We start from the raw sequence: 14,607 nt of genomic DNA on the forward strand, positions 1-14,607 counted from the left end.
AAGTCATACGCGATTTTCGCGATACCGCGACGATCTCGGTTCGTCTATTTCCTATCTTGCAAGATTTTCAGACTTTATTTTTCCGGTACCTGACAGAATGAATAATTACTGTTATCGTAAGGCCGCGGGGCCATGGGGATTCTCAACGCTCATTTTCTCAAGCACTCATGAGTGCTTTTGAGAAACCGAAAATGAGAAAATCGTTCTCAGCGTTTGTCGAATCGGAACAAAATCGGTTTTGAGAATCTTTGAGAATCTTTGAGAAAGTTGAGGATGCAGCGATTGGCTTATTGAAATAGGAGCAATTGTGCTATTCGTTTTTCGGTAATCACTTTGCACAATGTATTAAATGTTTATAATTAAAAAAGTAAAAAAAAAAATGTGATAAAAACTTATTTTCTATTTAAAGCTTCAAACAAAGCTTGAGTGGCTATATCAGTTTCTCAGAGTGAGAAAAATAGACAACGGCCACGGGCTCGCGCCTGAGAACAAGTTTTGAGTGCTTGAGAAACTTTAATGAGTGCTTGAGAATGTTTTCTCAGCTTGAGAAAGCCCCGTGGCCCCGCGGCCTAATACAACCAAAAAAACGCTGCTTTAAAAAGGCTTTCAGTAAAAATCCGAATATTGGATTCGGCAACACAAACTGGACCGGGTAACTGTCAAACCAAGATTTCTTCTACTTACTTCAACACGTCAATTTCAGGAAGATGCTTCGACCTGTATCATGTATGGAATTTTGAAACCATTGTAGATTTCCAGCAGTAAACTTAAAATGTTTCACTTTGTTGCTTGTTTTGCTTCCATTGCGTTCACATCGCGATTGTCCGCCGGCTGTCGCGCGGTTTTGCTCCTTGGGTGCTCCCGGTCCGTGACAGCTGTCAAAACAAAGGTTTCGGGGTTGAAAATTCTCGCGCAGTGAAAAGAAAAGGAAAAAGACCGACGACAAGGGAAGGAAAAGAAACAACAGACACGGCAAACGTCGAACGGCCATCGCGCGCACACACACACACGCGCGTCCACACGGGTTCTGCTTTTCCGAGTTACGAATAGGTGCCCGCACGCGATGGGGGCCGCATCCAGCAATCCGCGAACGCTGGTCGTGAACAACGACTCACCCGCCGGCCTCATCGACATCTCCGACGACGTGGTGCAGCGGCTCAAGAGTGGCCTCCCGTCGAAGGCGCAAGGTGAGTACGGCATTTGCAATCCTGCTGCAATCGCCCCGTGAGCGAGCGAGCGAGCGAGAGAGAGCACACCTGGCGGATCGATCCCCACACGCAAAAAAGTGCATGGCTTTGAGGGCAGACAGGCAGGCAAGTGGGCGGGCCGGTGGGCAGCTGTTTGAACCGAACCCGAGCCTCTCCGGTGCGGCCGCCGCAGTGGGGCGTTTCGATGGCCGTGCCGCACCATCAATAGTTAAATCCCTCCCGCCGGTTATGCAACCGTTAGCAACTGTCGCACTGTCATGCCGCCGGGCTGGAAGGTGGTGGAGTGAGCGATGCGCAGCCCGTCTCAATTTGATTCTTTTTGCACCAATCAACCCCGGCAGGTCGGAACGGGTCGGACTCCCCGCAGCAGCAGAGTGGTGGTGGTGATAGCGGCACGCCGGCCAGTCGTGGGCCCAGCTCCTACCCGAACCCGCTACCGCCACCGTCCGTGGTGTACCAGGGCGAGCTGCCCCTCACCTCGATGCAGGTGCTGCAGGAGAAGGAGCGGGAGCTGCGCGAGAACGACGTCTACTGGACGCAGCGGCTGAAGGCGCTCGAGGCCAACCTCGCCAAGACGAACCAGGTGCTGGAAAAGGAGTACAGCGATGCGGTAAGGGACGAGGGGCGTTAAACCCGCGTGAGATGGTGGTTTCATATGCTGTTCTCTCCTCGTGCTCGGTACCAGGTGGCGGATGTGAAGAAGCGGTTCGCAACGACCGCCGTCCAGCAGCAGCTGCCCCCGTGCCAGGACCTGAAGGCGAAGGTGATCGCGTGCTACCGGCAAAACCCGAACGAGACGCTGCGCTGTGCCGAGGAGGTGCAGCAGTTCACCGACTGCGTCAATCTGCACCGCATCCAGCTGCTGCAGCAGCGTACCGCCGCGGAAACGCCCAAGAAGTAAAGGCAATCCCCCCCCCAGCACTGTTCAGAATGCACTGGCACAAACAGCAAATGGCGAGCAACGTAAAAAAAAACAACCAACACAACAGCCTGCAGGAGAGGCATTCTTCTTGGCCACCGGTGGGCGCTGCTGAAGCTTAAATCCGCGTTTGCCCCGTGCGCTGTGCCACGTGCTGTCCTGCCCAGTTTGACGAGTTGGCTGGCTCTGTACCCCTCCCCCTGTGTAGCGAGCATACTGATGTCGATCCCTTTATTCGTTTGTAAATATAAACGCTAACTCAAACGACTTTACCGGGTGTGCAAGGCTTCGCTTTTTTCTGCTTCGAGGCCCATTTGCGGGGCATTATCCGTTTCAGAGCAAAACAGTGTAATGTCGCTTGGCAGGCGTTGTATAGGAGGCAACAGAAACTAGGGAAGAAGAGGGGGTAGAAGTAGCAACAAAATAGACGTTTGAATAGAGAAAGGGTAGCTAGCTTCAAGCGATTTTTCAAGCGACTCACGACGTTTCGCTTAGCGTAACTCGAGCAATATCCGAACTTAGTGGCCTTAAAGCGCGGGTAAAAGCGGCTCATCTGTGGTAGCTATAGTTTTGCTAGCCCTTTTATACATAGGTACCATGAGGTTGTATGGTAAAGTTTGGCTTAGTAATATTCTGAAGCTGGTTAGAAGATCATTTTTGGGGATTTTTCTTCAGTAATCAGCTACGTCGCAATCTTCACTTGGGGGGGTTTTGCGAATCCAACTGTTCAAGCTTCTCTAAATTCTTTAAATTGCATTAATTTTCTAACTACTGGTAGCGTTAGAAATGCTACAAAAATCTATATCATTTAATTTTGTTTTGCACGACGACCTTTTCTCGTTTTTAAACTCCAAGATAGATTTGTTGATGCACTGCTAGACAATTCCTGCTAGAGTTTTTCCTCCCAAAATAAACCGGTTTAATCACAATCAGAAATTTGCTGTGGTAAATACTATTCAGCGAGAGTAACATGTTTAAATAATTCGATAAATTTAATGCCATTAAATCTATTAATTTGACCGACAGCGGTTGTTGTGCCAAACAAGAGAAGAAATCTACAACCACACTTGCCCGCAATCATCATCAACACTCATGGTCATCTGCAATCATGCGATACTCCTCCAAGTGGCAGCAATTGGCAGGGGAATCTCGCGACTTCATGAACACGTAGATCCAGTTAAGCACGCAAGAAATACTTACACAATTATACGACACTTTTCCTCCTGGCAATAGTTTTATATCAGTGACGAACGAGTTCATAAGGGCCAAAGTCACTTTAAATCTTTTGACAGACAGACACAGTTTTATATTAAAAATTAAACAAAAAATTCTGAATCTTATCCGAAGGTAATCTTGATTTTAAAATGCACTTGGAACACAAATGATATTGCTCGATAGGCGAGATTTTACTGGGGAAAAATCCTAATAAGGATATGTTTGTTATGAGGGGCTCCGCTGTACATTGCAAGTGCCGCTGTAAACAAAATCGTCCAGCGGCTAGCAGTGACTCAAGATTTTAAGACTTAACAATTTTTTGTAGAGACTGTCGTTTAATTCTCATTAGGTATTTGTTTTTTCTTCATGTAATTTTACAAGAACCGCTAATGTCCGCGGAAAATGTCCTTATAATTTTATTCCTACTTTCTATGCGACAACAGTTTGCGTGAGGTAATTGTTTCACGTATTTCGGTTGTTCCTTTTGCTTACGCCTTCCGTTATCGGTTTAGAAGGGAAAATCGCTACCATATGTTTAGATCCGTTAGACCGCTAGCGGGATGTGGACTGCATGCCTTCGAATCAATTCATTTTATTGCTCTGCGTGCGGTACTGTACAACGATCCTTGTTGTTCCTAAAACTCAGAATTGAACAATTGTTCTTTGATTTTACTTTCTCGATGCGTGGGTCGTTTCATGTGTTTCGAAGTTTGATGTAAGTTTTTAATGGTTGAATTCATGATCTCATAATTTAATGGCCGACTGTTAATTATTTTGCTCTAAGTTTTTATGATCACTTGCTCTTGAGTTTGAGATTACATGAGTTTCGTTGTAATGAAAAAATCTCGAATTGATGTTTGCTCCTATTTCAACGGTTCAGTATATGGATTTTCACATTAATTATGGTTTATAATTATAACATTTTAATGGTTATCGCAAGATCAAGAATATCCGTTAAACTATTTTTTTCTTTAAATTCAAAGTTTCGTGTTCCCAACAGCGACTTTTGATCATGTTGTATCCTTTGCATTTTTGAAAAGAACTCTTTGTCCTTTATTTAAGTACAACTATAAGTAAGTTGTAGAACCATACATCGCTGAGGCTCTCCTCATAGCCACTCATTACATTATATTTAAATGATAAATATATATTTAACAACAAAACTTAACACCACAAAGCAACCGTTTGCAGGAGAGAGTTGGCGAAGCAGCGATAAAAAAACTTGAAATTCTAAGAACTAATCTCAAGCTATCTCTCATTACGCAAAAATGCAGTAACAGGCCGGTATCAGTGTAGATCAGCGGTCGGCAAACTGAGCTAAAGGGTCAAATGAAATCAGTTAAGGATCGGCAAAGTAGTACCTGTTAGAGATTTCGGAACAGACTCCGGAAGGTAGGTCCGCCCAGTATTATCCGTAGTCGTCGGGAGTAACCTGAAGTCGGAGTCGTCCGGAGTCCGAGTCGTCTAGAGTCGTCTGGAGTCATCCAGAGTCGTCCAGAGTCGGCTTTCGAAACAAAGGACTGAATACGAAGTACACGCGCAAAGTGAAAGGCAAAAAATACAATTGAATGAAAGGCTTGATCACAAGCACATTGCACCAGACGGCTCCAGGTAACTCCGCCCGACTCTGGATGACTCCAATCGACTCCGACCCTCTCTAGCAAACTCCGGACGATTCCAGACGACTTCAGACGACTCCGGACGACTCCAGACGACTTCAGACGACTCCAGACGACTCCGAACTACTCTGCACGACTCCGAACTACTCAGCACGACTCCGAACTACTCTGCACGACTCCGAAAGACTCAGACTCCGAGAGAATCCGGACGACTCCACTGCGGGTGGAACTAGTGGTTTCCATTTTTCCGGTGTCGGAATCGTACTAACAATAATCGGAATCGGATCGTAGTCTGTGCTTCATAATTTCGGCAACACTTTTTGGTTTATTCCCAATTCTTGTTGTTGTGGCCCGTTTGGCAGAGCTGTGCCAGGTTGAATACTAATGTTTTATTTACGCAAGGTTTTATTTACCATACTTACTACTATGTACCCTCATGCTCTCCTTTGAAATTCAGAGTCATATCTCTCTTTGTAGTACGTTTAATTTGCCTGCCTATCTAGATGCCAATCCATAGTTTATTCCTGGTGGCCGACTGTCTTTCGCCAACATTATTATGCGTCCCTGGCTAGTTTCTTTTGTTGTAGTTTTGAAAATCCGAACATAAAATATGAAAACATAGCCATATTTAAATGAATAATTTAATTGAACCCTGCTCTTCTTTGATCATCATTTCACTTCAAACATTAGACAACGAACTAATTGTTTCATAGATTGGCAAAAAACGGGTGAAGAATTATAAATAAAGTAGTGAGGGAACAATGGAGAAGTAGAGCGAGAGAGTCGTTAGAATTTGTATTTTATACATAGATTCTTCCTATCTTTTATAATCAGGCAAATTCGTTTGCGGACCAGAATTTGCCCACCGCTGGTGTAGAACGAAAGGGGAAGTCCCATTAAAAGAAAAAAAACGCATCCAATCAGCATCAAAAAATCCCCTGCAGGAGCAGTGGCACTTAACCAAACTGCATAAACAAAACAAAAAATTTATGGGGCATTGGATGGAGAACTACGTGACTGGAATAATACTTAACGAAATACCTGAGCTGAGAGCATGCAACGCCTACACTTGTTGTAACCGATGAGATACATATACAAAGGTCTAGGAGCGTCTTACATGATATGCGAATGCTCTAAAACGACCTTCAAACACTTTCGGTGGAAGAATTTCCGAAGAACATCTCGTGCTGGGTGTCTATTGCCAATCAGTTCCTTTTGAGAAACACTGACGGAGCAGCTCCGGGGAGCATTATCAATGCTCTCTGGCCCCCCTCGCGTACGTGCTCATGTACGGGATGCTGCCCCTTATAAAACAGGCCTCCGAGCAGTGCCGCTCTAATCAGTGCCACACGATCCATTCCAACGGGCAGTAAGCCACCGGTCGCTCTTCCCTGTCAAGTTCAAGGATGTATTCCGGCATCGCGTTGTGCGTAGCGGCACTGGCCGCACTTGCCGTCGCCGGACCGGCCGCCGTGCGGCAGGAACGTTCGGCGCTCTCCTTTCGCTGGTGCGTCCCCCAGGAGCTGGTGGACGATTGTGGGCGGCTAACGGCGGCGGCCGGCGTACCGGTCGGGTGCGTCGGCGGCATCGATCGGCTCGACTGCCTGCGCAAGGTGCAGAACCGGGAGGCGGACTACCTGATGGCCGACCCGGAGGACGTGTACGTGGCGTCGCACTTCGACAACGCCGACTTTGCCGTGTTCGCCGAGCTGCGGACGGCGGAGGAGCCGACCGCCCAGTTCCGGTACGAGGGCATCATGCTGGTGCGCGCCGCGGACAACTTCCGCGCGCTGGCGGACCTGCGCGGCAAGCGCTCCTGCCACACCGGGTTCGGGCGCAACGTGGGCTACAAAATCCCGGTCACTCGGCTGCAGCGGGCGGGCGTGCTGAAGCTGCCGCAGGGCGACGGTACACTGTCGCCGGTCGAGCGGGAGCTCGCCGGTCTGTCCGAGCTGTTCAGTGCGTCCTGTCTGCCGGGCAGCTACTCGTCCGATGGTGGGTTCGATCGGCTGCTGAAGGAGCGGTACGGCAACCTGTGCCAACGGTGCGCCCAGCCGGACCGGTGCGCCAAGGACGACCGGTACGCCGGGTACGAGGGTGCGATCCGCTGCCTGGTCGAGAACGGCGGTGACGTGGCGTTCAGCAAGACGATCAACGTGCGCAAGTACTTCGGGCTGCCGGTGACGAGCGGCGGCGTGCCGGCCGGACCCGCCGTCAACCCGACCGCCCGGCCGGAGGACTTTGTGTATCTGTGCGAGGACGGCACGACGCGCCCGATCGCTGGTGGGGACGGACAGCCGGTGTGCTCGTGGGCCCAGCGTCCCTGGCAGGTGCTGCTCGGGAACGGGGATCTGAGCGGGGCGCGGCTGCAGGAGCTGCAGTCGGTCGGCCAGCAGCTGCACCGCTACTGGACGGCACCGGAGCAGGAGTCGGACCGTGCCACCGCCCAGCGGCTCTGGATCGACCGGAACGCACCGCTGGTCGCGCGCAACGAGACGCTGGCGCCGCGCGACTATCTCGCGCGCGCCAACTACGCGGAGGTGATCGAGCGCGAGGGCCGGTACGGGAACGTGCTGCGGCTGTGCGTCGTGTCCGAGCCGGAGCGGCAGAAGTGCGAGCTGATGCGGCAGGCGGCCTACTCGCGCGACATACGCCCCGCGCTCAGCTGCGTGCTCAAGACGCACGAGGCTTGCGTGGCGGCGGTGCGTGATGGGACCGACGCGGATGTGGTGGTGCTGCGGGCCCCAAATGCCCAGCTCGAGCCGCTGCTGTGGGAAACGTTCGGCGACGTGATGGTGGCGATCGCTGATAAGACCATCAGCCGGGAGCGCCTGCAAACCGGCCCGGTGTAAGTATTGCGCGAGATTAGGTGCAATTGTGAGGTTATACGGATTTCGATTCCGTGTTCGTAATCAATTCCGGAGCCAATTCCAATGCTGAAATAGATTCCAATTTCGGAGCCGATTCCAACTCGACCTAGGAATCGCCTTAGGAATTGCAATTCGCTCCGAAAAATGGAATCAGAATTGACTCCAGCATTGGAATTAGCTCCCGAATGAGAATCAGTTCTTCAATTGAAATAAGAAGTTCCATAAGCATAATCAGTCCGGAAATCTCCAGGAGAATGGATCGTTTACAAGTAAATTTGGATTCTTTGAGGATATCAATATGTAGTATCATTGAACCTAAACGACTATTCTTATGGAGATGCCGCAACTGACTGATTTCGAAGCCGATTTCCAGATCCGACTACGACTCCGGAACCGGTTCTGATTCCGGAACCGATTCCGATTCGGATTCCGAAACTGATTCCGATTCCGGAACTGATTCCGATTCCATAACTGATTCCGATTCCGGAACCGATTACGATTCCGGAACCAGTTCCGATTCCGGAACCGTTTCTAATTCCAGAACCAATGAAGAAGTTTTCTCCGGAACCAAATCTGATTCCGACACCGATTCCGAATCCGGAGCCGATACTGGAATCGATTCCGGGAACTGATTCTGGACCTACTATCCAGAATCGATTCCCGAAAACTTCGGAGCTATCCGGAATCGATTCCTGCATGAGGCCTGCTCGAATATTAAATCACTTGTCGCTTTGCTTCCTTCTATCGCACAGTGCGCTAGATTTGGCAGACGAACGGGCCGTGGCCGCGTTCGGACAGCTTGCCACGCGCCTGCCCTCGCTCAAATCGGTGGACGCCAGCGCACCGGAAGCTGCCGGCGCACCGATCCGCATCGTAAACTCGAACGCACTGCCGCAGGGAGAGGCAGCCGACCAGAAGGTGCTGGTGTGCGACGATTTCACCTTCCAACCCCTGGCGAACGCGGCGATGTGCCATCTGAGGTCGAACGACGAGCGTGGTCCGGCCGCCGCCATCTACGTCCGCCGGCAGGTGGACGAGGCGGTCAAGGACAGTGTGGTGCACGCGTTCACCGCCCTGTCGGACACGTTCGGGCACGGGCAGGCCCGGGAGCAGGTGTTCCGCCTGTTCGGACCGTTCCGGCTGCGCAGCGGCGAGCTGCAGCTCGATCTCATCTTTCACCACTACGCGGTGGCCCTGTCGGCGGGCAAAAGATCGTGAGGTAGCAATTCGCACACCGCACAGGTGCACAAACACACAAAAACAAACAAAAAACACTGCATCATCATCAACGCGTCAAGTGGTGAGAATGCGACACAAACAGTTAGCAATGTATTTTAATCCAATACGCAGACATGAATATAAATAGTGGCTCTTAATTGCAACACTGTCTAATGCATATTCTTCCCCGAAGTTTTAAAATATTATCTACTACCATAAGCGTGCAATTCCACCGAGCAGCCGCGTTCGTACTCTTAATAAGCTTTGAAGTTCCGTTATCTGGAATGTTTGTTTTTTTAAGCATTTCACCCATTGTTGACAAGATAAGATACCATATTTTAGCGTGTATAACGACGTCCCTCCTCCCTTCTAATGAACATTTGAATTTTTTTATAGAAAAAATGTTTACTATTTATTTCACAAAATTCAAAATCAAATTTGACTATTTTATTTCAAATCGATTTAGACTAAACTCTTAGCTTCGTAAAAGGCGGGCTATTATACACGCTATAAGACGGTACATTGCAAAATCGTTTTGTTCCCTTTTTTATGTCTTTATGAAATGAGTTATAATACTTTTATTACGGGTTTAAACAATGATTCAAACTGTCTTTAATCTTTTGTTTGCTAAATATGTATGCTTTAGCAAAATCGACGAATCGGTATTTGTTTACATTTTTTCAGCCCGAAAATCTGAGTGTGGCGTGTGGTGTTGTATGGAGTATTGGCATGATTACAGCTACCAAATGTCAAACTTCTAATGCAAAAGATGTCCAGTAATATTGTGAAATTCCCTATTGTGCTAACAAACCAGAAAGCTTCAACGAGCATCGTGCGCTTGTTAAGCAGCTTTCAAGCTGCCCATCGGTTGGAAGAACTCTTTCCAATCAGCGCTTAACCAGCGACAAAGTTCCGATCGCTCTTTGCCATCCTATTGGAAGTGGAAGACAGCGTCATTCAATCTTTGACTTTTTTTGTTTGTTTACACCTAGCTTACATGAAATGAAAGTGTTTCTATATACTTCGCGAGCAGCACCCAACACATCCTAACCGTACCACTGGAACGCTGCTGTGACATTTGCACGCGACCGCCCCTCACTTGATGCCCTTCTTGTCCAGAAACTTGGCCGCCTTGTACATGGTGACGTTGTAGAACTTGGACAGACCCGTACCGCCCTTGCTGGGCTTGTGCGCCAGGCTTTCGCTCGAGGCGCCCCGCTCGGCCGCCCCGGTCGCCTTGCGGACTGCACCGTACTGTGCCTGCAGCTTGACCGGTGGCTCGCGCTCGGAAATCCTGACCCGCACCAGCTGCTGGATCGGCTGCAGCTCGACCTCTTGCCGCGGATCGGCATCATCGCCGCTCGGCGGCTGGGCCAGCACGGGAACGGAGCATGCCACCCGCAGGCTGGCCGTGCGGCTGGGCGAGTTCGGTTCGGAGTGTATGCGCACCGATTTGCCCGCGCCTGCAATCGGCCTCGCTTCCTCCTCCTCCTCGTCTACGTACGGTAGAAAGACTTCGTCATCGTCCGGTGTGCCGGCCGTCTCGCTGTTGTGAGCCGGCTGCTTCCGGCAGATGATGTTCCCTTCCGGAACCGCTTTCAGGTTGACGTTTTCGATGTTCTTGCAGCAGTAGTTGGTGGGCAGGTGTGTGGCCGAGGTGCTGATACTGTTGCCGCCGCCGCCAGTGTTTAGCTTCATCAAGCTTTGGGTGCGCGAGGGCCCTACCTCAAGTACGCGAACGCGATAGTGCAGTACCTGAAATAGGAGGTTGGGGCAAAGGTGCGATTGCATGCATTAAGCGATAAAGATGGAAGGAAGCGATAGCGCGTATAGCCTGTGCGTCAGGCCCGTACCTTATCTTCCGTCATGAAGCGTAGCGCATCGGCAAGCGGCAGTTTCGCGCAGTGGCCATCCTTGAGAAAGTCGGGATCGAGCTCCGAGTGGCACGGGAAGCGCTGCACCAGCAGCTGCCAGGTGTTGACCGGCGAGTACAGCTCCAGCTCGAACGCGTACCGCCCACTCACCTGCGACTCCTTGGTGGCGCAGATCACCGTCCACAGTACGGTGCGGCTGTCCTGGTCGTACACCTGGTACAGGTTGAACGCTTCGCCGTACGCGCGCACCACGTGGTACGCGACCACCAGCTGCAGCTCGGGTGCGCGCTGGGCCGCCTCGGCCCCGTACGCCCACTGCAGCTCCACGCACCGGTCCTCGTGCACGTGGTCGGCGTGCTCGGCCAGACAGTGCGCCAGCCAGTCCCGCTCGCACCCGTGCCAGCCGCACCCGCCCCACACCTTGCCCATGAAGCACTCGATCAGCTTGTAGCCGCACCGCTCCTTGTGCCAGCGCAGCAGCTGCAGCGGCAGCCGGACCGAGCAACCCTTGACGGCGTTCCTGCACGGGAACTGCACCTTCGACACGATCGCCTCGAGCGTGTAGTTGCGCAGCTCGGTCACCCGGTCGCCGCAGAGCGGACAGGTGCCCCGCTTGACGCGACACACCGCGCAGATGCTGTGCCCGGTGCCGCACATCGTGATCGGCCCGTCCATCGGCTCCGCACAGCCCGGGCACTTCACCTCGCTCACGATGCTGTCGTAGTGCTTGAGCGTGATGCTGAACTGCCCGTCGCCGTACACGTACAGCGAGGACTTGCGGCAGCCGCCGGACCCGGACCCGTCCGACCGGATGCTCGGCGACTGGGACTCGTCGAGCGAGCGCAGCCGGACCACCGCCAGCTCCGGTTCGGCCGTATCGCCCGGGCACGATTCTCCCGCCGCACTGGCACTGTCTGCCATCGGAGCGTCCCTCGGTTGACTCGCTGTAAGCTCTGGTGGAAGGGTTGACGGACGGACCTGCTTGGACTGATGCGCTGATGCTCGAGCGAACCGGACCGTACGACACTGCAGCAACTACTGACGGGTGAACTGCAGCGAACCATATCAACGGACCAGTTGCGCCCATCTTTTCGCACCTCTTTTGCGCAGGGACGATTTGGAGAGACACCCTCGCATCGATAGAGGATAGAAAAAAAAAACAAAAAACAACACACATAACCGATCGGTATCGGGGAGGGCCCTGCTGTGGTCCCCGATCTTGGTGGATTTATCTTATCAATCGCACCGCCATTGCGGCGAACGCTGCGGCTTTACAATCAGTGCCGTACCGCGACCGTTGCTCATCAATTTGAAGTTCACGCCATTGCGCCCGGGGGCACCAGCACAGGGTATACAAATTTACACCGCTTTGGGCCGTCGTGTTGCGCTCTTTCTCGCTCTCTTGGTTCGGTTCTGTTAGGGATGGAAGGTACCGCACTTCCGCATTTTACCTCCCCGTCATCCAGAAACGCGTCGACACGATCGATTATCGGGCCTGATTATGGCTGACCAGTTTTTACCCTTTTGGCGTACTGCTCCCGGTGTGTGCGGGTGTGTGCACTTACGTGGACAGTGTGTTAAATGGGATTAGGGATTAGCGGTGGCGTCATCACGCCATCGGTACTTCGATACCAACGCCCAGCTGTCCAACCGAATACAGCTACCCACGGACCGGAAGAATGCAGTGCTCAAGGACGGTGTCCACCTACACCCGCCTGCCTACGAAGCTTGCTTTCACTTGATTAACGATTGAGAGCGACCAGATCCGATAATATCCACCAGCGACAACCCCGTGCTCGTGTGCTCCTCGAACGGGCTTTAGGAAAGCTCGCGTCTGTTATCTTTTTAATCGCTGATAACAGAGGCCACTGCGGGCAAGCTCGATAGTGCACTGCATGGACGCATCGGCTGCTGTAAGCACGGATATCGATAGATTCCCATCCGAAGACAACTTTCTCTCGCCGTGTAGCGCAAAAGAGATGTGAACCGATTGTGGATTATCTAGGTAAAATATAAACCACTCTATAATGTAATGTGTAAGTCTTCTGTATCTTTGGGGCCAATCCCAATCCAGTAAAACTCGCAAGTGTTTGTACAAAACAGGTAAATTGGTAGGTATATAGAATGTGTCGATACCAACGTAAAAAAATAACTCTACAGCTCTCAGAATCGAAGAAAAGTCACAATATAATACACCCTCACATCCTCCAACAACGCTTCAAACGGTGTGTTGTGTGCATCTCTTACAAGCCTATGGCTTGTCTGTGTAGGTGTTACCTCTCTCGTTCGCGCTTGCACATTTCTTGCTCGGTCGATCACGCACCGGCCCATGTGCTTCTCGCTCTGCTGTTGCTGCTGCTGTATGCCGTGCCCCGCGCGTTGTAACACATGTATGGTTTATTTTGGTACCACGCAAAGGGCAGGACCGCGTGGGGAATGATGTGGATGACACGTTTTCCTTGACCATTTGCGACCAACTCGGCTCTTGTTTACATCGCTAACGTGTTACGCTAACAGAGTTTACAGATGGTGCCGTAATTTTCTAATTGCATCTACGCCTTGCGGTGCAAAAAAGGTGCATTTTTCGAAGGACGCCGGGTTGAATATTGGCACCGGCAAGTAAATGTGTTGAACATTTGCGATATAAAAAGTCAGTACATTCTGGGATTCAATTCGCTTTGAAAATGGAACTCTATTATCGATGGGAGTTCAATAAAAAAAACTATAAACGAAATTCCCATGAAGTATGGCCAACAAGAAAAGATTTATTCGTGAAGCAAACTACCATCCAACAGCATGGACGATCACACCATATCGCATTTGTGTTGGTGCCAACGTGTTCTAGAAATGTATCATTTGTTGTTTTTTTATAGCCTTTTCTGTGTTTTGTTTTGGGAAGGGAAACCGGTGGGGGGAGGGGACTAAAACTAAAGGCTACATTACCGGGAACGTTCCGGAAATTTCCCGATAAACCCGTACGGGAGAGGACGGTTTCCATCGCCTTTGTTTTGGGACGGTTTTAGCTGCGTCGAATTTGACAACGATGGAACACGGGTGCGCGCACACACACACTAATACACGCGCGCCATTCGCATGATGGTAGTGGTGGTACATATGCCGGGTCGGAGCAAAACAACAAAGCAGCGCTTTGCAAACAATTTCCGTTAGTTTGCTGGAGAGCAAACTGCACCTGATCGGGTGCGGGCGAACTTCAGCTGAGCGCTTTTCATTGGTAGCATATTGTGCAAATTGAAGTAAACGTGGGTCGGAAAACAGGGTTTTTTGATATTATAGTGCCCATCGAAATAACAGTAAGCTCAAACTGTACAGTTGTGAAAGTTTTAGAATTAAGAGCTACTAATTAAGTTTAAAAGAAATATAAACATCTATACAAAAATGGCTAAACCTACAAAACTTCACTTGCCCTACGGATGCCGTTGTTTTATTAATTATTATATTGCTGTCCTTTTCGTTCAGTGCGGCCAGCCATCTTTTAGTGAGTTTCGCGAACCTTCTATCGGTCACACCCTAAATGTTATTCTAGCTTTCCGAGCAAACATAACTAAAATGAACATATGGAGATTAGAATTGATCTTAGTATAGCAGTTGTGTCAGTAGAGCGAAGAGAGCAATGCGTAGGAAATGGCAACGAGTCTGCTGATTTGAAATTGAATGGGTGGAAAG

At 50.5% G+C, this 14,607-nt stretch overlaps 3 protein-coding genes across 4 annotated transcripts; 2 read left to right on the top strand and 1 right to left on the bottom strand.

Annotated features, from left to right (window-relative positions):
* The first annotated feature begins 904 nt into the window (after window positions 1-904).
* On the top strand, window positions 905-2,394 carry LOC121597932. Its single transcript, XM_041924267.1, has 3 exons — window positions 905-1,187; window positions 1,550-1,818; window positions 1,894-2,394. The coding sequence occupies exons 1-3, from the start codon at window positions 1,064-1,066 to the stop codon at window positions 2,107-2,109; spliced, it is 609 nt and encodes a 202-aa protein (XP_041780201.1). The 5' UTR covers window positions 905-1,063; the 3' UTR covers window positions 2,110-2,394.
* Window positions 2,395-6,282: 3,888 nt separating this feature from the next.
* LOC121597902 (transferrin) lies at window positions 6,283-9,207 on the top strand. The gene is made up of 2 exons (XM_041924206.1): window positions 6,283-7,809; window positions 8,584-9,207. The coding sequence occupies exons 1-2, from the start codon at window positions 6,368-6,370 to the stop codon at window positions 9,047-9,049; spliced, it is 1,908 nt and encodes a 635-aa protein (XP_041780140.1). The 5' UTR covers window positions 6,283-6,367; the 3' UTR covers window positions 9,050-9,207.
* A 102-nt stretch (window positions 9,208-9,309) lies between these two features.
* On the bottom strand, window positions 9,310-12,074 carry LOC121597909 (E3 ubiquitin-protein ligase SIAH2). 2 transcript variants are annotated; one of them, XR_006005485.1, is made up of 3 exons: window positions 10,903-12,074; window positions 10,047-10,804; window positions 9,310-9,980 (listed from the first exon to the last, which is right to left on the bottom strand). XR_006005485.1 is itself a non-coding variant. In XM_041924218.1 (2 exons), the coding sequence occupies exons 1-2, from the start codon at window positions 11,842-11,844 to the stop codon at window positions 10,145-10,147; spliced, it is 1,602 nt and encodes a 533-aa protein (XP_041780152.1). In that variant the 5' UTR covers window positions 11,845-12,074; the 3' UTR covers window positions 10,031-10,144. The 2 variants fall into 2 exon arrangements, 1 of the variants encoding a protein (XP_041780152.1); XM_041924218.1 differs by lacking the exon at window positions 9,310-9,980 and having other exon boundaries at window positions 10,031-10,804.
* Between the last annotated feature and the right edge of the window lie 2,533 nt (window positions 12,075-14,607).

The sequence above is a fragment of the Anopheles merus genome, chromosome X, assembly GCF_017562075.2.
Source record: "Anopheles merus strain MAF chromosome X, AmerM5.1, whole genome shotgun sequence".
NCBI classification, from domain to species: domain Eukaryota; kingdom Metazoa; phylum Arthropoda; class Insecta; order Diptera; family Culicidae; genus Anopheles; species Anopheles merus.

Bases quoted from the DNA above. Each gene is read 5' to 3' on its own strand.
- LOC121597909 (XM_041924218.1), bottom strand. From the start codon at position 11,844: ATGGCAGACAGTGCCAGTGCGGCGGGAGAATCGTGCCCGGGCGATACG. The intron at 10,805-10,902 runs GTACGGGCCTGA...CTCCTATTTCAG, and splicing joins GCTTCATGACGGAAGATAAG to GTACTGCACTATCGCGTTCG.
- LOC121597932 (XM_041924267.1), top strand. From the start codon at position 1,064: ATGGGGGCCGCATCCAGCAATCCGCGAACGCTGGTCGTGAACAACGAC. The intron at 1,188-1,549 runs GTGAGTACGGCA...CAACCCCGGCAG, and splicing joins CCTCCCGTCGAAGGCGCAAG to GTCGGAACGGGTCGGACTCC. The intron at 1,819-1,893 runs GTAAGGGACGAG...GCTCGGTACCAG, and splicing joins AAAAGGAGTACAGCGATGCG to GTGGCGGATGTGAAGAAGCG.
- LOC121597902 (XM_041924206.1), top strand. From the start codon at position 6,368: ATGTATTCCGGCATCGCGTTGTGCGTAGCGGCACTGGCCGCACTTGCC. The intron at 7,810-8,583 runs GTAAGTATTGCG...TCTATCGCACAG, and splicing joins CGCCTGCAAACCGGCCCGGT to TGCGCTAGATTTGGCAGACG.